The sequence below is a fragment of the Scyliorhinus torazame genome, chromosome 2, assembly GCF_047496885.1.
Source record: "Scyliorhinus torazame isolate Kashiwa2021f chromosome 2, sScyTor2.1, whole genome shotgun sequence".
Taxonomy (NCBI): domain Eukaryota; kingdom Metazoa; phylum Chordata; class Chondrichthyes; order Carcharhiniformes; family Scyliorhinidae; genus Scyliorhinus; species Scyliorhinus torazame.
In genome coordinates, this window is record NC_092708.1 from 2094745 (window position 1) to 2116034 (window position 21290).

Below are 21290 nucleotides of genomic sequence, written 5' to 3' on the forward strand. Positions count from 1 at the left end.
GAATTCCTTTCAACTGCCACTTGAAAGCCTCCCACATGTCAGATGTTGATTTGCCCTCAAACAGCCACCCCCAATCTATGATCTTCAGTTCCCGCCTAATATTGTTATAATTAGCCTTCCCCCAATTTAGCACCTTCATCCTAGGACCACTCTTATCCTGGTCCACCAGCACTTTAAAACTTACTGAATTGTGGTCACTGTTACCGAAATGCTCCCCTACTGAAACATCTACCACCTGGCCGGGCTCATTCCCCAATACCAGGTCCAGTACCGCCCCTTCCCTAGTTGGACTGTCTACATATTGTTTTAAGAAGCCCTCCTGGATGCTCCTTACAAACTCCGCCCCGTCTAAGCCCCTGGCACTAAGTGAGTCCCAGTCAATATTGGGGAAGTTGAAGTCTCCCATCTTGTTGTGTTTACTCTTTTCCAAAATCTGTCTACCTATCTGCTCCTCTATCTCCCGCTGGCTGTTGGGAGGCCTGTAGTAAACCCCCAACATTGTGACTGCACCCTTCTTATTCCTGATCTCTACCCATATAGCCTCACTGCCCTCTGAGGTGTCCTCCCGCAGTACAGCTGTGATATTCTCCCGAACCAGTAGCGCAACTCCGCCTCCCCTTTTACATCCCCCTCTATCCCGCCTGAAACATCTAAATCCTGGAATGTTTAGCTGCCAATCCTGCCCTTCCCTCAACCAGGTCTCTGTAATGGCAACAACATCATAGTCCCAAGTACTAATCCAAGCTCTAAGTTCATCTGCCTTACCCGTAATACTTCTTGCATTAAAACATATGCACTTCAGGCCACCAGACCCGCTGTGTTCAGCAACTTCTCCCTGTCTGCTCCACCTCAGAGCCCCACTGTCCCTATTCCCTAGTTCTCCCTCAATGCTCTCACCTTCTGATCTATTGCTCCCGTGCCCACCCCCCTGCCATACTAGTTTAAACCCTCCCGTGTGACACTAGCAAACCTCGCGGCCAGGATATTTATGCCTCTCCGGTTTAGATGCAACCCGTCCTTCTTATATAGGTCACACCTGCCCCGGAAGAGCTCCCAGTGGTCCAGATAACGGAAACCCTCCCTCCTACACCAGCTGTTTAGCCACGTGTTTAGCTGCTCTATCTTCCTATTTCTAGCCTCACTGGCACGTGGCACAGGGAGTAATCCCGAGATTACAACCCTAGAGGTCCTGTCTTTTAACTTTCTGCCTAGCTCCCTGAACTCCTGCTGCAGGACCTCATGCCCCTTCCTGCCTATGTCGTTAGTACCAATATGTACAATGACCTTTGCCTGTTTGCCCTCCCCCTTCAGGATGCCCTCTACCCTTTCGGAGACATCCTGGACCCTGGCACCAGGGAGGCAACATACCATCCTGGAGTCTCTTTCACGTCCACAGAAGCGCCTATCTGTGCCCCTGACTATAGAGTCCCCTATTACTATTGCTCTTCTGCGCTTTGACCCTCCCTTCTGAACATCAGAGCCAGCCGTGGTGCCACCGCTCTGGCTGCTGCTGTTTTCCCCTGATAGGCTATCCCCCCGACAGTATCCAAAGGGGTATATCTGTTCGAGAGGGGGACAACCACAGGGGATTCCTGCACTGACTGCCTGCCCTTTCTGGTGGTCACTCATTTCTCTGTCTGCACCTTGGGTGTGACCACATTTGTAGAGGGAGCTTTACTCTGTATCTAACCCCGTGCTGTACCTGTCCTGGGAGTGTTTGATGGGGACAGTGTAGAGGGAGCTTTACTCTGTATCTAACCCCGTGCTGTACATGTCCTGGGAGTGTTTGATGGGGACAGTGTAGGGGGAGCTTTACTCTGTATCTAACCCTGTGCTGTACCTGTCCTGGAAGTGTTTGATGGGGACAGTGCAGAGGGAGCTTTACTCTTTATCTAACCCCGTGCTGTGCCTGTTTGGGAGTGTTTGATGGGGACAGTGTAGAGGGAGCTTTACTCTGTATCTAACCCCGTGCTGTACCTGTCCTGGGAGTGTTTGATGGGGACAGTGTAGAGGGAGCTTTACTCTGTACCTAACCCCGTGCTGTACCTGTCCTGGAAGTGTTTGATGGGGACAGTGTAGAGGGAGCTTTACTCTGTATCTAACCCCGTGCTGTGCCTGTTTGGGAGTGTTTGATGGGGACAGTGTAGAGGGAGCTTTACTCTGTACCTAACCCCGTGCTGTACCTGTCCTGGGAGTGTTTGATGGCGACAGTGTAGAGGGAGCTTTACTCTGTATCTAACCCCGTGCTGTACCTGTCCTGGGAGTATTTGATGGGGACAGTGTAGAGGGAGCTTTACTCTGTATCTAACCCCGTGCTGTACCTGTCCTGGGAGTGTTTGATGGGGACAGTGTATATTTATTTGTTGCTGTGACATATTCCAGCTGATTTTTTATTTTGTCCCTCTTTTACTATTCCTCAGTTTCGAGAGATCCCTGTGGGTCCAGTCCCTCCACCTACAGCGAAGTTTGCCTACGGCAGTGTCCCCATGACAAAGGTCAGTTACATACATAGATAATAGAAGATAGGAGGAGGCCTTTTGGCCCTTCGAGCCTGCTCCGCCATTCATCACCATCATGGCTGACCATCCAACTCAATAGCCTAATCCTGCTTTCTCCCCATAGCCTTTGATCCCATTCTCCCCAAGTGCGATATCCAGCCGCCTCTTGAATATATTCAGAGTTTTAGCATCAACTACTTCCTGTGGTGATGAATTCCACAGGCTCACCACTCTTTGTGTGAAGAAATGTCTCCTTATCTCTGTCCGAAATACCTTACCCTGAATCCTCAGACTGTGACCCCTGGTTCTGGACACACCCATCATTGGTAACATCTTCCCTGCATCTACCCTGTCCAGTCCTGTTAGAATTTTATAGTCTCTATGAGATCCCCCCTCATTCTTCTGAACTCCAGCGAGAACACTCCCAACCTCATCAATCTCTCCTCATACATCAGTCCCGCCATCCCAGGAATCAGCCTGGTAAACCTTCGCTGCTCTCCCTCGAGAGCAAGAACATCCTTCCTCAGAGAAGGAGACCAAAACTGCCCACAATACTCCAGGTGTGGCCTCACCAAGGCCCTGTACAATTGCAGCAACAATCCCTGCTTCTATACTCGAAACCTCTCGCAATGAAGGCCAACATACCATTAGCCTTCTTTACCGCCTGCTGCACCTGCATGCTTACCTTCAGCGACTGGTGCACAAGGACACCCAGGTCCCGCTGCACACTCCCCTCTCCCAATTTACAATCATTCAGATAGTAATCTGCATTCCTGTTTTTGCTTCCGAAGTGAATAACCTCACATTTATCCAAATTTATCCGCTATAAAGTCCTTGGTAATGGATTCAAGCATTTTCCCCACTCCCGATGTTAGGCTTACTGGTCTATAATTCCCTGCTTTCTCTCTACCTCCCTTTTTGAATATCGGAGTGACGTGAGCTACCCTCCAATCTGCAGGGACAGTTCCAGAGTCTATAGAATCCCGGAAGATGTCCACCAATGTGTCCACTATTTCCAGAGCCACCTCCTTAAGCTCTCTGGGATGCAGATTCTCAGGCCCTGGGGATTTATCCGCCTTCAATCCCATCAATTTCCCCAGCACCATCTCTCTACTAATGTTGATCTCCCTCAGTTCTTCCCTCTCACAAAACCTTTCATTCTCCAACGTTTCTGGGATCTGATTTGTGTCCTCGTTTGTGAAGACAGAACCAAAGTATGCATTCAGTTTTTGAATTGTAAAGTGTGACTCTAGACCCTCGGTGTGTCTCAGGCTGACTGCTGTTTTATCTTTCAGTACGGACCACTGCTGGACTTTCTGGATGTGCTTACACGAGGGCAAGTGGTCAACAGCACCTACCCTTTAACCTTTGAGCAAATGCACCAGGTAGGAGTTAGAACATATATAGAACATAGAACAATACAGCGCAGTACAGGCCCTTCGGCCCACGATGTTGCACCGAAACAAAAGCCATCTAACCTACACTATGCCATTATCATCCATATGTTTATCCAATAAACTTTTAAATGCCCTCAATGTTGGCGAGTTCACTACTGTAGCAGGTAGGGCATTCCACGGCCTCACTACTCTTTGCGTAAAGAACCTACCTCGGTCCTATATCTATTACCCCTCAGTTTAAAGTTATGCCCCCTCGTGCGAGCCATATCCATCCGCGGGAGAAGGCTCTCACTGTCCACCCTATCCAACCCCCTGATCATTTTGTATGCCTCTATTAAGTCTCCTCTTAACCTTCTTCTCTCCAACGAAAACAACCTCAAGTCCATCAGCCTTTCCTCATAAGATTTTCCCTCCATACCAGGCAACATCCTGGTAAATCTCCTCTGCACCCGCTCCAAAGCCTCCACGTCCTTCCGAGAATGCGGTGACCAGAACTGTACGCAATACTCCAAATGCGGCCGTACCAGAGTTCTGTACAGCTGCAACATGACCTCCCGACTCCGGAACTCAATCCCTCTACCAATAAAGGCCAACACTCCATAGGCCTTCTTCACAACCCTATCAACCTGGGTGGCAACTTTCAGGGATCTATGTACATGGACACCTAGATCCCTCTGCTTATCCACACTTTCAAGAACTTTACCATTAGCCAAATATTCCGCATTCCTGTTATTCCTTCCAAAGTGAATCACCTCACACTTCTCTACATTAAACTCCATTTGCCACCTCTCAGCCCAGCTCTGCAGCTTATCTATATCCCTCTGTAACCTGCTACATCCTTCCACACTATCGACAACACCACCGACTTTAGTATCGTCTGCAAATTTACTCACCCGCCCTTCTGCGCCTTCCTCTAGGTCATTGATAAAAATGACAAACAGCAACGGCCCCAGAACAGATCCTTGTGGTACTCCACTTGTGACTGTACTCCATTCTGAACATTTCCCATCAACCACCACCCTCTGTCTTCTTTCAGCTAGCCAATTTCTGATCCACATCTCTAAATCACCCTCAATCCCCAGCCTCCGTATTTTTTGCAATAGCCTACCGTGGGGAACCTTATCAAACGCTTTGCTGAAATCCATATACACCACATCAACTGCTCTACCCTCGTCTACCTGTTCAGTCACCTTCTCAAAGAACTCAATAAGGTTTGTGAGGCATGACCTACCCTTCACAAAGCCATGCTGACTATCCCTGATCATATTATTCCTATCTAGATGATTATAAATCTTGTCTCTTATAATCCCCTCCAAGACTTTACCCACTACAGACGTGAGGCTCACCGGTCTATAGTTGCCGGGGTTGTCTCTGCTCCCCTTTTTGAACAAAGGGACCACATTTGCTGTCCTCCAGTCCTCTGGCACTATTCCTGTAGCCAATGATGACATAAAAATCAAAGCCAAAGGTCCAGCAATCTCTTCCCTGGCCCCCCATAGAATCCTAGGATAAATCCCATCAGGTCCCGGGAACTTATCTATTTTCAGCCTGTCCAGAATTGCCAACACCTCTTCCCTACGTACCTCAATGCCATCTATTCTATTAGCCTGGGGCTCAGCATTCTCCTCCACAACATTATCTTTTTCCTGAGTGAATACTGACGAAAAATATTCATTTAGTATCTCGCCTATCTCTTCAGACTCCACACACAATTTCCCATCCCTGTCCTTGACTGGTCCTACTCTTTCCCTAGTCATTCGCTTATTCCTGACATACCTATAGAAAGCTTTTGGGTTTTCCTTGATCCTTCCTGCCAAATACTTCTCATGTCCCCTCCTTGCTCGTCTTAGCTCTCTCTTTAGATCCTTCCTCGCTACCTTGTAACTATCCATCGCCCCAACCGAAACTTCACACTTCATCTTCACAATAGGCCTCCTTCTTCCTCTTAACAGGAGATTCCACTTCCTTGGTAAACCACGGTTCCCTCGTTCGACGCCTTCCTCCCTGTCTGACCGGTACATACTTATCAAGAACACGCAGTAGCTGATCCTTGAACAAGCCCCACTTATCCAGTGTGCCCAACACTTGCAGCCTACTTCTCCACCTTATCCCCCCCAAGTCACGTCTAATGGCATCATAATTGCCCTTCCCCCAGCTATAACTCTTGCCCTGCGGTGTATACTTATCCCTTTCCATCATTAACGTAAACGTCACCGAATTGTGGTCACTGTCCCCAAAGTGCTCTCCTACCTCCAAATCCAACACCTGGCCTGGTTCATTACCCAAAACCAAATCCAACGTGGCCTTGCCTCTTGTTGGCCTGTCAACATATTGTTTCAGGAAACCCTCCTGCACACACTGTACAAAAAACGACCCATCTATTGTAATCGAACTATATCTTTTCCAGTCAATATTTGGAAAGTTAAAGTCTCCCATAATAACTACCCTGTTACTTTCGCTCTTATCCAGAATCATCTTCGCCATCCTTTCCTCTACATCCCTAGAACTATTAGGAGGCCTATAAAAAACTCCCAACAGGGTGACCTCTCCTTTCCTGTTTCTAACTTCAGCCCATACTACCTCGGAAGAAGAGTCCCCATCTAGCATCCTCTCCGCCACCGTAATACTGCTCTTGACTAGCAGCGCCACACCTCCCCCTCTTTTGCCTCCTTCTCTGAGCTTACTAAAACACCTAAACCCCGGAACCTGCAACATCCATTCCTGTCCCTGCTCTATCCAGGTCTCCGAAACGGCCACAACATCGAAGTCCCAGGTACCAACCCACGCTGCCAGTTCCCCTACCTTGTTTTGTATACTCCTGGCATTGAAGTAGACACACTTCAAACCACCTACCTGAACACTGGCCCCCTCCTGCGACGTCAAATCTGTGCTCCTGACCTCTATACTCTCATTCTCCCTTACCCTAAAACTACAATCCAGGTTCCCATGCCCCTGCTGCATTAGTTTAAACCCCCCCAAAGAGCACTATAAAATCTCCCCCCCAGGATATTTGTGCCCCTCAGGTTCAGATGTAGACCATCCTGTCTGTAGAGGTCCCACCTTCCCCAGAAAGAGCCCCAGTTATCCAAAAATCTGAATCCCTCCCGCCTGCACCATCCCTGTAGCCACGTGTTTAAATGCTCTCTCTCCCTATTCCTCATCTCACTATCACTTGGCACGGGCAACAACCCAGAGATAACAACTCTGTTTGTTCTAGTTCTGAGCTTCCATCCTAGCTTCCTGAAAGCCTGCCTGACATCCTTGTCCCCTTTCCTACCTATGTCGTTGGTGCCAATGTGGACCACGACTTGGGGCTGCTCCCCCTCCCCCCTAAGGACCCGGAAAACACGATCCGAGACATCACGTACCCTTGCACCTGGGAGGCAACATACCAAACGTGAGTCTCTCACGCTCCCACAAAATCTCCTATCTGTGCCCCTGACTATAGAGTCCCCAATTACTAATGCTCTGCTCCTCTCCCCCCTTCCCTTCTGAGCAACAGGGACAGACTCTGTGGCGGGGGATGGGAACCGATGCAGGAAGTTGCAAGGTAGTAAAACAGGGACAGAAACAAAAGGCAGGAAGGGGGAAAGCGAAAGGCACAGAAGCCACAGTCAAAAATCAAAAAGGGCGACAGTACAAGGTACATTGACTGAGGGGAGCTCAGTGAATAGGACCAGGAATACTAAAAGGAATAAAACGGGAAGTGAAAACATTAATGGTAAGCGACGCGGCAGGTTGTTACAGGAAGATATGGGTTCAACGACAAGGAAAATTAGGAGAAATGTTAAGAGGAAATAGAACTTAGGAGAGGTTACTGATCGAGGTGTTAAGATTCAAAACAGAGGTATAAAAGCCAACATAAGTGTACTTACCTGAATGCTCGTAGTATTCGGAATAAGGTGAATGAGTTGATGGCGCAAATCATCGTGAATGACTATGATTTAGTCGCTATTACTGAAACATGGTTAAAGTATGGTCATGACTGGGAGTTAAATATCCGAGGGTATCAAACTATTCGGAAGGACAGAGTGGATGGTAAGGGAGGTGGTGTAGCTCTGTTATTTAAGGATGACATACGGGCAATAGTAAGGGACGACATCGGTGCTATAGAGGATAAGGTTGAATCCATTTGGGTGGAAATCAGGAATAGTAAGGCGAAAAAGTCACTGATAGGAGTAGTCTATCGGCCACCAAATAGTAACATTATGGTGGGGCAGGCAATAAACAAAGAAATAACGGATGCATGTAGAAATGGTACAGCAGTTATCATGGTGGATTTTAATCTACATGTCGATTGGTTTAACCAGGTCGGTCAAGGCAGCCTTGAGGAGGAGTTTATAGAATGTATCCGCGATAGTTTCCGCGAACAGTATGTAATGGAACCTACGAGGGAACAAGCGGTCCTAGATCTGGTCCTGTGTAATGAGACAGGATTGATTCATGATCTCATAGTTAGGGATCCTCTCGGAAGGAGCGATCACAATATGGTGGAATTTAAAATACAGATGGAGGGTGAGAAGGTAAAATCAAACACTAGTGTTTTGTGCTTAAACATAGGAGATTACAATGGGATGAGAGAAGAACTAGCTAAGGTAGACTGGGAGCAAAGACTTTATGGTGAAACAGTTGAGGAACAGTGGAGAACCTTCCAAGCGATTTTTCACAGTGTTCAGCAAAGGTTTATACCAACAAAAAGGAAGGACGGTAGAAAAAGGGAAAATCGACCATGGAAATCTAAGGAAATAAGGGAGAGCATCAAATTGAAGGAAAAAGCATACAAAGTGGCAAAGATTAGTGGGAGACTAGAGGACTGGGAAATCTTTAGCGGGGAACAGAAGCTACTAAAAAAGCTATAAAGAAGAGATTATGAGAGTAAACTTGCTCAGAATATTAAAACAGATAGTAAAAGTTTCTACAAATATATAAAACAAAAAATGAGTGGCTAAGGTAAATATTGGTCCTTTCGAGGATGAGAAGGGAGATTTAATAATGGGAGATGAGGAATGGCTGAGGAACTGAACAAGTTTTTTGGGTCGGTCTTCACAGTGGAAGACACAAATAACATGCCAGTGACTGATGGAAATGAGGCTATGACAGGTAATAATAATAATAACCTTTTATTGTCACAAGTATGAAGTTACTGTGAAAAGCCCCTAGTCGCCACATTCTGGCGCCTGTTCAGGTAAGCTGGTACGGGAATTGAACTCGCACTGCTGGCTTTGTTCTGCATCACAAACCAGCTGTCTAGCCCACTGAGCTAAACCAGCCAAGGTGAGGACCTTGAGAGGATTGTTATCACTAAGGAGGTAGTGATGGGCAAGCTAATGGGGCTAAAGGTAGACAAGTCTCCTGGCCCTGTTGGGATGCATCCCAGAGTGTTAAAAGAGATGGCTAGGGAAATTGCAAATGCACTAGTGAGAATTTATCAAAATTCACTAGACTCTGGGGTGGTCCCGGCAGATTGGAATTTACCAAAAGTGACACCACTGTTTAAAAAAGGAGGTAGGCAGAAAGCGAGTAATTATAGGTCAGTTAGCTTAACTTCGGTAGTAGGGAAGATGCTGGAATCTATCATCAAGGAAGAAATAGCGAGGCATCTGGATGGAAATTGTCCCATTGGGCAGATGCAGCATGGGTTCATAAAGGGCAGGTCGTGCCTAACTAATTTAGTGGAATTGTTTGACGACATTACCAGAGCGGTAGATAACGGGGAACCAATGGATGTGGTATATCTGGATTTCCAGAAAGCCTTTGACAAGGTGCCACACAAAAGGTTGCAACATAAGATAAAGATGCATGGCATTAAGGGGAAAGTAGGAGCATGGATAGAGGATTGGTTAATTAATAGAAAGCAAAGAGTGGATAGGTGTTTCTCTGGTTGGCAATCAGTATCTAATGGTGTCCCTCAGGGATCAGTGTTGGGCCCACAATTGTTCACAATTTATGTAGATGATTTGGAGTTGGGGACCAAGGGCAATGTGTCCAAGTTTGCAGACGACACTAAGATGAGTGGTAAAGCAAAAAGTGCAGAGGATACTGGAAGTCTGCAGAGGGATTTGGATAGGCTAAGTGAATGGGCTACGGTCTGGCAGATGGAATACAATGTTGACAAATGTGAGGTTATCCCTTTTGGTAGGAATAACAGCAAAAGGGATTATTTAAATGATAAAATATTAAATCATGCTGCTGTGCAGAGAGACCTGGGTGTGCTAGTGCATGAGTCGCAAAAAGTTGGTTTACAGGTGCAACAGGTGATTAAGGTGGCAAATGGAATTTTGTCCTTCATTGCTAGAGGGATGGAGTTTAAGACTAGGGAGGTAATGCTGCAATTGTACAAGGTGTTAGTGAGGCCACACCTGGAGTATTGTGTTCAGTTTTGGTCTCATTACCTGAGAAAGGACGTACTGGCACTGGAGGGTGTGCAGAGGAGATTCACTAGGTTAATCCCAGAGCTGATGGGGTTGGATTACGAGGAGAGGTTGAGTAGACTGGGACTGTACTCATTGGAGTTTAGAAGGATGAGGGAGAATCTTATAGAAACATATAAAATTATGAAGGGAATAGTTAGGATAGATGCGGGCAGGTTGTGTCCACTGGCGGGTGAAAACAGAACTAGGGGGCATAGCCTCAAAATAAGGGGAAGTAGATTTAGGACTGAGTTTAGGAGGAACTTCTTCACATAAAGGGTTGTGAATCTATGGAATTCCTTGCCCAGTGAAGCAGTAGAGGCTCCTTCATTAAATGTTTTTAAGATAAAGATGGATAGTTTTTTGAAGAATAAAGGGATTAAGGGCTCTGGTGTTCGGGCCGGAAAGTGGAGCTGAGTCCACAAAAGATCAGCCATGATCTCATTGAATGGTGGAGCAGGCTCGAGGGGCCAGATGGCCTACTCCTGCTCCGAGTTCTTATGAATCACTTCACATTTATCCAGGTTGAACTCCATCTGCCACTTCTCAGCCCAGCTCTGCATCCTGTCAATGTCCTGTTGTAACCTGCAACACTGTCTACAACTCCACCAACCTTTGTGTCATCGGCAAACTTACTAACCCACCCTTCCACTTCCTCATCCAAGTCATTTATAAAACCCAGAAAGAGCAGAGGTCACAGAACAGATCCTTGCAGGACACCGACCTCCAAGCGGAATACTTTCCATCCACTACCAATCGCTGTCTTCTTTCGGACAGCCAAATTTCCCTGTATCCTATGGCTCCTAACTTTCTGAATGAGCCTACCATGGGGAACCTTATCAAATGCCTTACTGAAATCCATATACACCACATCCACTGCCCGACCTTCATCAATGTGTCTCGTCACATCCTCAAAGAATTCAAAGAGGCTTGTGGATGAGGACGGCAGATTTCCTTCCCTAAAGGACATTCATAAACACATGGGATTTTAGGAGAATCAACAATGGTTTCATAGTTATCATTGGACTTTTAATGCCTGATTTTTATTGATTTGAAATTTGACCAACTGCAGTGGGGGGATTTGAACCAGGGTCTCCGGACCATTACTCTGGGCTCTGGTTTACTCGGCCAGTGACAATCCCACTATGCCACCGCCTCCCCTTTTGCCAAGATCTCATGTGGCATATTGGTCAGAAAAGTAAAATCTGATGGGATCCAATGGGGAAAATGGTAAACTGGATTGATTCAGTGGAAAGAAGGGTTTTGGTCAGTGGAAGAAGTTGGGGATTACCTTCGACCTATCAGAGTGCCGGGCCTGGTAGATGCTGATGTAGTGCAGCCAGCGGTGCTGATGTACAGCACTGCCATCTTCCACTAGACACACACAACGTAAAGCACAGGGTATTGTGGACAGAGACTGGTGTGAGTCTGGCCTGCTGAGGGGATAGGTAGTGAGGTCTGTCCATCTGTCTCTGACCCTCAGTTGCCTATCTGTCTTTCAGTACTATGGGTTTATGCTTTATCGGACTCCGCTCCCCCAGACCATCGAGATACCCCTTCCCTTGATGTCACCGTTGAATGCAGTTCATGATCGAGGGTACGTCCTGGTGAATGGGGTGAGTGAGCAACAATGGATTGTCACCTTTAACCCTTGAGGCCACGTATCCCTCGGCAGTGATCGGGGGCATGATGTTTCTTATCTGTGTTGCAGGTGTATCAGGGTTTACTGGAACGTGACAATATCTTCGAATTAAACATCACCGGCAGCGAGGGGGATATGCTGGATATTGTGGTAGAGAACATGGGACGCGTCAACTTTGGAAGTTGCCTGTTCGACCTCAAGGTAAAAAGTGGACAGTGAGAGCCACACGTGGTATGGTACTGACTGTCTGCTCTCTAAGCATGCTTGGTGGGATGGGAGTTGGAAGCTACAGTTCAGTGAGTGAAATTTGTATGTTTAACCACAAATCGATGGCTGTTTAAACTAGCTGCGCGTGTGGGTGTAGCTCGGCACCGCTGCTGTGAGAGAGGGGGACTCTGTACCGGCTTGTCCTGCTCTGTGGGCCAGGGCCTTGCCAGGCAAGGCATTCTCTCCCAGACAGTGGAACAGGAGATTGGCCGAGACTCTCTTTTTAAAGCCTTGAGTTGAACTCACTGACTCTCCCTCTCCGTACAGGGCCTGATAAAGAATCTGACACTGGTCTCCACTGAGCTCACCAACTGGTCCATATTCTCCTTGGCAATAGACGATGCCATTGGGAGGGGCTGGCCGCATACTGCCCCTCAGGAAGCAGTGAACTCACTGGGCCACGGACCCACCTTTTATTTTGGGACCTTCACATCACCAAAGGCTCAGGACACTTATATCAGACTGCAGGACTGGACCAAGGTGAGTGTGGCTGGGTGGGGGATGGCGAGGTGATTACGGAGTGGCGGGGTGATCACGGGATGGATTATGGGATGTCAGGGTGAGTGCCTGGTTTCTAATTCTCTGTTCATCTTTCAGGGTCAGCTGTGGATCAATGGTTTCAATGTGGGGCGTTACTGGTCGGAGCGAGGACCTCAACAGACGCTATACGTGCCCAAGAACATACTGAGTGAAAACTGCCCAAACAATGTGACAGTGCTGGAGTTGGAGAGGGTCCTCGACCCTGCAAACCCTTCTGTCATATTTCTGGATCACCCAATCCTAACCCAGAAGGGTTAAGAGAGATAAGCTGCAAGTTGTTATTGATATCTTGCTGATGTCGGCTTACAATCTGTCCAGAGTACAGCAACAGTTAATCTGTGTCCTGCTGCCAATATTTACAGGTGCTACATACACACATACACATTTAAACACAAGATACAGAGAAACGATTGAAAGATGATCAATAATGATGGAACGAGAGCTTGGAGCAGCAAGTCTGCACACTATTGCCTGCAGCAGATGAGGGGGAACAGAACAAATGTGCCGACTCGACTGTGCAATCTGGTTTATTTTGCTGGGCTGGGACTGACGCCTATAACCAGACTCTTGGAAAGTTTGAAAGCCGCTTACTGATGCAGCATTACACAGGGGGGAAATTGAGAATATCCACGTGTCCTGCCACTGACTCTATTCGGGATGCAGTGCAGTCCCGACCAAGCGGTTTCAGCCAGTCTATAGCATCCATAGATGAGTCATGGGCAGGGAGTAGGCACATGTCCTCGATTCTCCATCGCCAGGAAGTAAGGGCAGTCCCTCGCCATCAACTCTGCAAACGCCACCACTGAGATGGGCATGGATCAGGGAGGAACCTGAGGTCTTCCTTGTCTTTAGGTCCTCAAGCTAAGCAATTGGCTGCTGCATGAGGTTGGACAAGCCTGATGCTGGGATGGGAGGTCCTGGTGTAATCCCAACCCTGCAACTGAGCCAGTGAAAATGCCCAGGACCGATCCCCCCCCTTTCCCCAGGACCGACCCCCCCCCCCCCCCCCCCCCGCTTCCCCAGGACCGCACCCCCCCCCCTTCCCCAGGACCGCACCCCCCCCCCTTCCCCAGGACTGAACCCCCCCCCCCCTTCCCCAGGACTGAACCCCCCCTTCTCCCCTTGCCCAGGACCGACCCCCCCCTTCCCTAGGACCGACCCTCCTCCCTTCCCCAGGACCGACCCCCATCCCTATCAGAAGTGTGTTGAGATAATTACAGACCAATCATAAAATATAGCATCATGTGATCTCCTTTTTATTGTACAAGCTTCAGTAAATAACCAGCATAATGGACAAACGTTCCAATAAACTGACCTCACGGCCGTCACTGTCACAATGCATTTTATAGCCAAAGTCTAACTGAAGTCACGGAGATCCAGTCACTGCCGGAAAGGCAGAAATCGGCCAGATGAGAATGAGCAGGAGGATGTGTTTTAGTGACAGGGAGGGAGAAACAAGAACACGGAGGAGAATTTCCTCTCTCCAGATTAGTGACTGTGGACCACACACAGACTGAACGGGAACAATCCCGGGAACGTGCTCCAAGAAAAGAAACAGAACAAAATTTAAATTAAACTGAGAAACGAGAGCTGGCAAGTGAGAAACAGCAAAGGCCAGGACCAGGCTGAGAAAGGGAGAAACGCAGACAGAAAACTGCACAAGACTGAAAGAGAGTCAGTCAAATAGAGTTTAAAAACATCAATCTCCAAGTGGATTAGAGGCAAGGGCAGTTTTGTGATTGTAACAGATTAGAGACAAAAGTTAAAGTTAAAAATGAGTCAAATAAATGAAATTAGCAGCAAGAAAACAAACAATAAGAATTTAACATAGAACAGGCTGAGAAACTGTCGGGCAGAGGGAGAGAGAGGAAGATGGGGCAGAGAGAGAGGGAGAGATGGGGCACAGAGAGAGAGAGAGAGAGACAGCAGAGGGAGTGAGACAGAGAGAGAGCTGGGGCAGAGAGAGGAAGATGGGGCAGAGAGAGAGAGACAGAGACAGCAGAGAGAGGGGGCAGAGAGAGAGAGAGAGAGATGGGGCAAAGAGAGAGGGGGTAGAGAGAGAGAGGGGGTAGAGAGAGAGAGACAGGGCAGAGAGAGAGAGAGAGAGAGAGACGGGGTAGAGAGAGAGAGACAGGGCAGAGAGAGAGAGACAGCAGAGAGATAGGGCAGAGAGAGAGAGACAGGGCAGAGAGAGAGAGAGAGACAGGGCAGAGAGAGAGAGAGCAGAGAAGCCTTGGAGATAGCGAGAGGGAGATGTGAGGTTCAAGGGTTTACTCCGAGTGGGTGAGGTAGAAATTCAACATCCAAGCTGAGATTGGATAGGTAGATCAAAGATGTGGAGATGAAAGATAGAGTAACACGGCGAGTAAATGTGATGAGAATACTTGTGGGGAATGATGAAGGATTGGAGCAGTGTGTGAAGGGGCTCGAACTGTACAATGAACCAGCTGAGTTCCAGGAGAGTGAGGGGACAAATGGGTGAGCTGGTGCAATATCAGGCGAGATAACCTCTTTCACTCGACTGAATATGCGGTTCACCCAAACCCTTGTTCACCAGCAGCCAAACGCAGCCGATATTCAATAGATGTGACCGATTGATCCAATCAGCATGTCGACAATGTGCTTTTAGCTGGAGCAGAATCGCTGGCGACAGTGGAATGTTCATGTACAGGAGGGTCAAACACACCATTCCAATCGCACTGCCAGCTTTTACTCGATATCCAATTACTGCAAACTCCTGCAAATAGCCATGACTGGGCAAATAGACATGAACAGAGTGCCAACAATGTGAGGAGGGGTGAATGGGCAAGAAGCTCCTTGTTCACAACTGACTGCCAAAGCACTGGCTCGTGATATCTGCAGCGAGGGTGCAGTGATATTTGCAGTGAGGGTGCAGTGATACCTGCAGTGATATTTTCAGCGAGGGTGCAGTGATATTTGCAGCGAGGGTGCAGTGATATTTGCAGTGAGGGTGCAGTGATATTTGCAGCGAGGGTGCAGTGATATTTGCAGCGAGGGTGCAGTGATATCTGCAGTGAGGGTGCAGTGATACCTGCAGTGAGGGTGCAGTGATATTTGCAGCGATGGTGCAGTGATATTTGCAGTGATACCTGCAGTGAGGGTGCAGTGATATTTGCAGTGAGGGTGCAGTGATACCTGCAGTGAGGGTGCAGTGATACCTGCAGTGAGGGTGCAGTGATTTTTGCAGCGAGGGTGCAGCGATATTTGCAGTGATATTTGCAGCGAGGGTGCAGTGATATTTGCAGTGAGGGTGCAGTGATATCTGCAGCGAGGGTGCAGTGATATTTGCAGCGAGGGTGCAGTGATATTTGCAGCGAGGGTGCAGTGATATTTGCAGCGAGGGTGCAGTGATATTTGCAGTGAGGGTGCAGTGATATTTGCAGTGATACCTGCAGTGAGGGTGCAGTGATATTTGCAGTGAGGGTGCAGTGATATTTGCAGTGATACCTACAGTGAGGGTGCAGTGATATTTGCAGTGAGGGTGCAGTGATATTTGCAGCGAGGGTGCAGTGATATTTGCAGTGATACCTGCAGTGAGGGTGCAGTGATATTTGCAGCGAGGGTGCAGTGATATTTGCAGCGAGGGTGCAGTGATATCTGCAGGGAGGGTGCAGTGATACCTGCAGTGAGGGTGCAGTGATATTTGCAGCGAGGGTGCAGTGATATTTGCAGCGAGGGTGCAGTGATATTTGCAGCGAGGGTGCAGTGATATTTGCAGCGAGGGTGCAGTGATATTTGCAGCGAGGGTGCAGTGATACCTGCAGCGAGGGTGCAGTGATACCTGCAGCGAGGGTGCAGTGATATTTGCAGCGAGGGTGCAGTGATATTTGCAGCGAGGGTGCAGTGATACCTGCAGTGAGGGTGCAGTGATACCTGCAGCGAGGGTGCAGTGATATTTGCAGTGAGGGTGCAGTGATATTTGCAGTGATATTTGCAGCGAGGGTGCAGTGATATTTGCAGTGAGGGTGCAGTGATATTTGCAGTGATATTTGCAGCGAGGGTGCAGTGATATTTGCAGCGAGGGTGCAGTGATATTTGCAGTGAGGGTGCAGTGATACCTGCAGTGAGGGTGCAGTGATATTTGCAGTGAGGGTGCAGTGATATTTGCAGCGAGGGTGCAGTGATATTTGCAGCGAGGGTGCAGTGATATTTGCAGCGAGGGTGCAGTGATATTTGCAGTGAGGGTGCAGTGATATTTGCAGTGATATTTGCAGCGAGGGTGCAGTGATATTTGCAGTGATATTTGCAGCGAGGGTGCAGTGCACGTGAGTGTCCTGTGGAGGGAGACAATGACAGGGTCAGACTGTTTCGCCTGAGGGGAGTGGGGTGAACTTGACGACATGGATGTTTCTCTCACTCAGTTTGTGGACAAAGAACCATTTCCTCAATATCGTGACGATGCAAGTGACCTGGTGAGATAGGTTAACACAGGGAGGGGCCTTTCCTGTTGTGTGTGGAACTCGGTCTTCCCGAAAGCCGCTCAGGAAGCTCCCGTCACCAAGGATGTGTCAGTGAGAGAGAGAGATTCCTGCAGCAGGAAGCTCCTCTTCGTGGGAGAGGGGGGGCCATGCTGCCTCCAGCTGTCGGGCACTTTGGGCGTCTGTAGGTCAAGAGTCCAGCGTACGGGGGCAAGTGTCCCTCGGCAGTAATCAGTTTGAAGAGATCCGCTCACAGTCTCTGCTGCTTCCTATGCTCCTGAAGACAGCGAGTGGTGCAAAAGGCATAATCCAGATACTCAAAGGGAACTCTGTCCATCAGAGACTCTCCACACAGCCAGCAACGCCTGCAGACAGCAAGAAGCAACAAGAGAGTCAGGACCAGAGTGAGGAATAGAGCACCGCCCCTCCCCACCGCAGTGCAACTATCAGTCCCGACACGCCCTCTGAATTCACCGCCCTCTGTATTCACCGCCCTCTGTATTCACCGCCCTCTGTATTCACCGCCCTCTGTATTCACCGCCCTCTGTATTCACCGCCCTCTGTATTCACCGCCCTCTGTATTCACCGCCCTCAGCTCACATCTAATCAAAGACGTTCATATACAGCAATAGACACCCACCAGTGCGGCACACCCTCAGTACTGACCCGCTGACAGTGCAGCACTCCCTCAGTACTGACTCTCTGACAGTGCGGCACACCCTCAGTACTGACCCTCTGACAGTGCAGCACTCCCTCAGTACTGACCCTCTGACAGTGCGGCACTCCCTCAGTACTGACCCTCTGACAGTGCAGCGCTCCCTCAGTACTGAACCTCTGACAGTGCGGCACTCCCTCAGTACTGACCCTCTGACAGTGCAGCACTCCCTCAGTACTGACTCTCTGACAGTGCGGCACACCCTCAGTACTGACCCTCTGACAGTGCAGCACTCCCTCAGTACTGACTCTCTGACAGTGCGGCACTCCCTCAGTACTGACCCTCTGACAGTGCGGCACTCCCTCAGTACTGACCCTCTGACAGTGCGGCACTCCCTCAATACTGACCCTCTGACAGTGCAGCGCTCCCTCAGTACTGACCCTCTGACAGTGTGGCACTCCCTCAATCCTGACCCTCTGACAGTGCGGCACTCCCTCAGTACTGACCCTCTGACAGTGCGGCACTCCCTCAGTACAGACCCTCTGACAGTGCGGCACTCCCTCAGTACTGACCCTCTGACAGTGCGGCACTCCCTCAGTACTGACCCTCTGACACTGCGGCACTCCCTCAGTACTGACCCTCTGACAGTGCAACGCGCCCTCAGTACTGACCCTCTGACAGTGCGGCACTCCCTCAGTACTGACCCTCTGACAGTGCAGCGCTCCCTCAGTACTGACCCTCTGACAGTGCAGCGCTCCCTCAGTACTGACCCTCTGACAGTGCAACGCGCCCTCAGTACTGACCCTCTGACAGTGCAGCACTCTCTCAGTACTGACCCTCTGACAGTGCAGCACTCCCTCAGTACTGACCCTCTGACAGTGCGGCACTCCCTCAATACTGACCCTCTGACAGTGCAGCGCTCCCTCAGTACTGACCCTCTGACAGTGCGGCACTCCCTCAGTCCTGACCCTCTGACAGTGCGGCACTCCCTCAGTACTGACCCTCTGACAGTGCGGCACTCCCTCAGTACTGACCCTCTGACAGTGCGGCACTCCCTCAGTACTGACCCTCTGACAGTGCGGCACTCCCTCAGTACTGACCCTCTGACACTGCGGCACTCCCTCAGTACTGACCCTCTGACAGTGCAACGCGCCCTCAGTACTGACCCTCTGACAGTGCGGCACTCCCTCAGTACTGACCCTCTGACAGTGCAGCGCTCCCTCAGTACTGACCCTCTGACAGTGCAGCGCTCCCTCAGTACTGACCCTCTGACAGTGCAACGCGCCCTCAGTACTGACCCTCTGACAGTGCAGCACTCTCTCAGTACTGACCCTCTGACAGTGCAGCACTCCCTCAGTACTGACCCTCTGACAGTGCAGCGCTCCCTCAGTACTGACCCTCTGACAGTGCGGCAATCCCTCAGTACTGACCCTCTGACAGTGCAACGCGCCCTCAGTACTGACCCTCTGACAGTGCGGCACTCTCTCAGTACTGACCCTCTGACAGTGCGGCACTCCCTCAGTACTGACCCTCTGACAGTGCAGCGCTCCCTCAGTACTGACCCTCTGACAGTGCGGCAATCCCTCAGTACTGACCCTCTGACAGTGCCGCGCTCCCTCAGTACTGACCCTCTGACAGTGCAGCACTCCCTCAGTACTGACCCTCTGACAGTGCGGCACTCCCTCAGTACTGACCCTCTGACAGTGCAGCACTCCCTCAGTACTGACCCTATGACAGTGCGGCACTCCCTCAGTACTGACCCTATGACAGTGCGGCACTCCCTCAGTACTGACCCTATGACAGTGCGGCACTCCCTCAGTACTGACCCTCTGACAGTGGAGCACTCCCTCAGTACTGACCCTCTGACAGTGCGGCACTCCCTCACTCGATACTTCATGGGTATGTGTTACCTGATGTTATTTGTTCCGTTATTGGCCAACTGCTGGGCATAGCGCATTTCGGCAGCCAGAGCTCGCTGGAAAAAAAAGGCCAGTGTGTGATTCCAAATCATTCCGCTCCCGAACCTGCCAGAACAGCAACCCTCACCCACCGTGACCTCACGTTCTCTGGGGTACAGGCCTCGATCAAAGATTCTAACTGCTGTGGGTTAAAGCTGTTCAGGAAAACGTAGCTTTCGTCTAGCAAAGGGACAGCTAGAATTCTGGACAAAGTATCACAAAATCATAGTTTTACAGCACGGAAAAGGGGCCCTTCCCCATCACAGCCGTGGCTTGTATATAACCTCCCTCACCCAGCCGGGCACCATCCTGCCCCTGACCCAATCACAGCCGGGCACCATCCTGCCCCTGACCCAATCACAGCCGGGCACCATCCTGCCCCTTACCCAATCACAGCCAGACACCATCCTGCCCCTGACCCAATCACAGCTGGGCACCATCCTGCCCCTTACCCAATCACAGCCGGGCACCATCCTGCCCCTGACCCAATCACAGCCGGGCACCATCCTGCCCCTTACCCAATCACAGCCGGGCACCATCCTGCCCCTTACCCAATCACAGCCGGGCACCATCCTGCCCCTTACCCAATCACAGCCGGGCACCATCCTGCCCCTTACCCAATCACAGCCGGAAACCATCCTGTCCCTTACCCAATCACAGCCGGGCACCATCCTGCCCCTTACCCAATCACAGCCAGGCACCATCCTGCCCCTTACCCAATCACAGCCAGACACCAACCCGTCCCTTACCCAATCACAGCCGGGCACCATCCTGTCCCTTACCCAATCACAGCCGGGCACCATCCTGTCCCTTACCCAATCACAGCCGGGCACCATCCTGCCACTGACCCAATCACAGCCGGGCACCATCCTGCCCCTTACCCAATCACAGCCGGGCACCATCCTGCCCCTGACCCAATCACAGCTGGGCACCATCCTGCCCCTTACCCAATCACAGCCGGGCACCATCCTGCCCCTTACCCAATCACAGCCGGGCACCATCCTGCCCCTGACCCAATCACAGCTGGGCACCATCCTGTCCCTTACCCAATCACAGCCGGGCACCATCCTGCCCCTGACCCAATCACAGCCGGGCACCATCCTGCCCCTTACCCAATCACAGCCGGGCACCATCCTGCCCCTGACCCAATCACAGCCCGACACCATCCTGCCCCTTACCCAATCACAGCCGGGCACCATCCTGCCCCATACACAATCGCAGCCGGGCACTAACTGCCCCTTACCCAATCACAGCCGGGCACCATCCTGCCCCATACCCAATCACAGCCCGACACCATCCTGCCTCTTACCCAATCACAGCCGGGCACCATCCTGTCCCTTACCCAATCACAGCCGGGCACCATCCTGCCCCTTACCCAATCACAGCCCGACACCATTCTGTCCCTTACCCAATCACAGCCGGGCACCAACCTGCCCCTTACCCAATCACAGCCGGGCACCATCCTGCCCCTTCCCCAATCACAG

General features: G+C 50.2%; 2 protein-coding genes across 3 annotated transcripts in view; one reads left to right on the top strand and one right to left on the bottom strand.

Moving 5' to 3' along the window:
- The window catches only part of LOC140385668 (beta-galactosidase-like), a 200142-nt gene extending 186384 nt beyond the window's left edge, over nt 1-13758 (top strand). The window contains 6 exon segments of the mRNA XM_072468064.1: nt 2421-2495; nt 3794-3883; nt 11808-11921; nt 12017-12148; nt 12482-12694; nt 12812-13758. Coding sequence (XP_072324165.1) covers nt 2421-2495; nt 3794-3883; nt 11808-11921; nt 12017-12148; nt 12482-12694; nt 12812-13012 — 825 coding nt within the window. The 3' untranslated portion in view covers nt 13013-13758.
- A 231-nt stretch (nt 13759-13989) lies between these two features.
- Nucleotides 13990-21290, bottom strand: part of LOC140385826 (tRNA endonuclease ANKZF1-like) — a 118335-nt gene continuing 111034 nt past the window's right edge. For both annotated transcript variants that reach the window (XM_072468402.1, XM_072468393.1), the window contains exons 10-11: nt 19759-19823; nt 13990-17558 (exon numbers count right to left, since the gene is read on the bottom strand). In XM_072468402.1, coding sequence (XP_072324503.1) covers nt 17444-17558; nt 19759-19823 — 180 coding nt within the window. In that variant the 3' untranslated portion in view covers nt 13990-17443. The remainder of the gene's footprint in view (nt 17559-19758; nt 19824-21290) is intronic.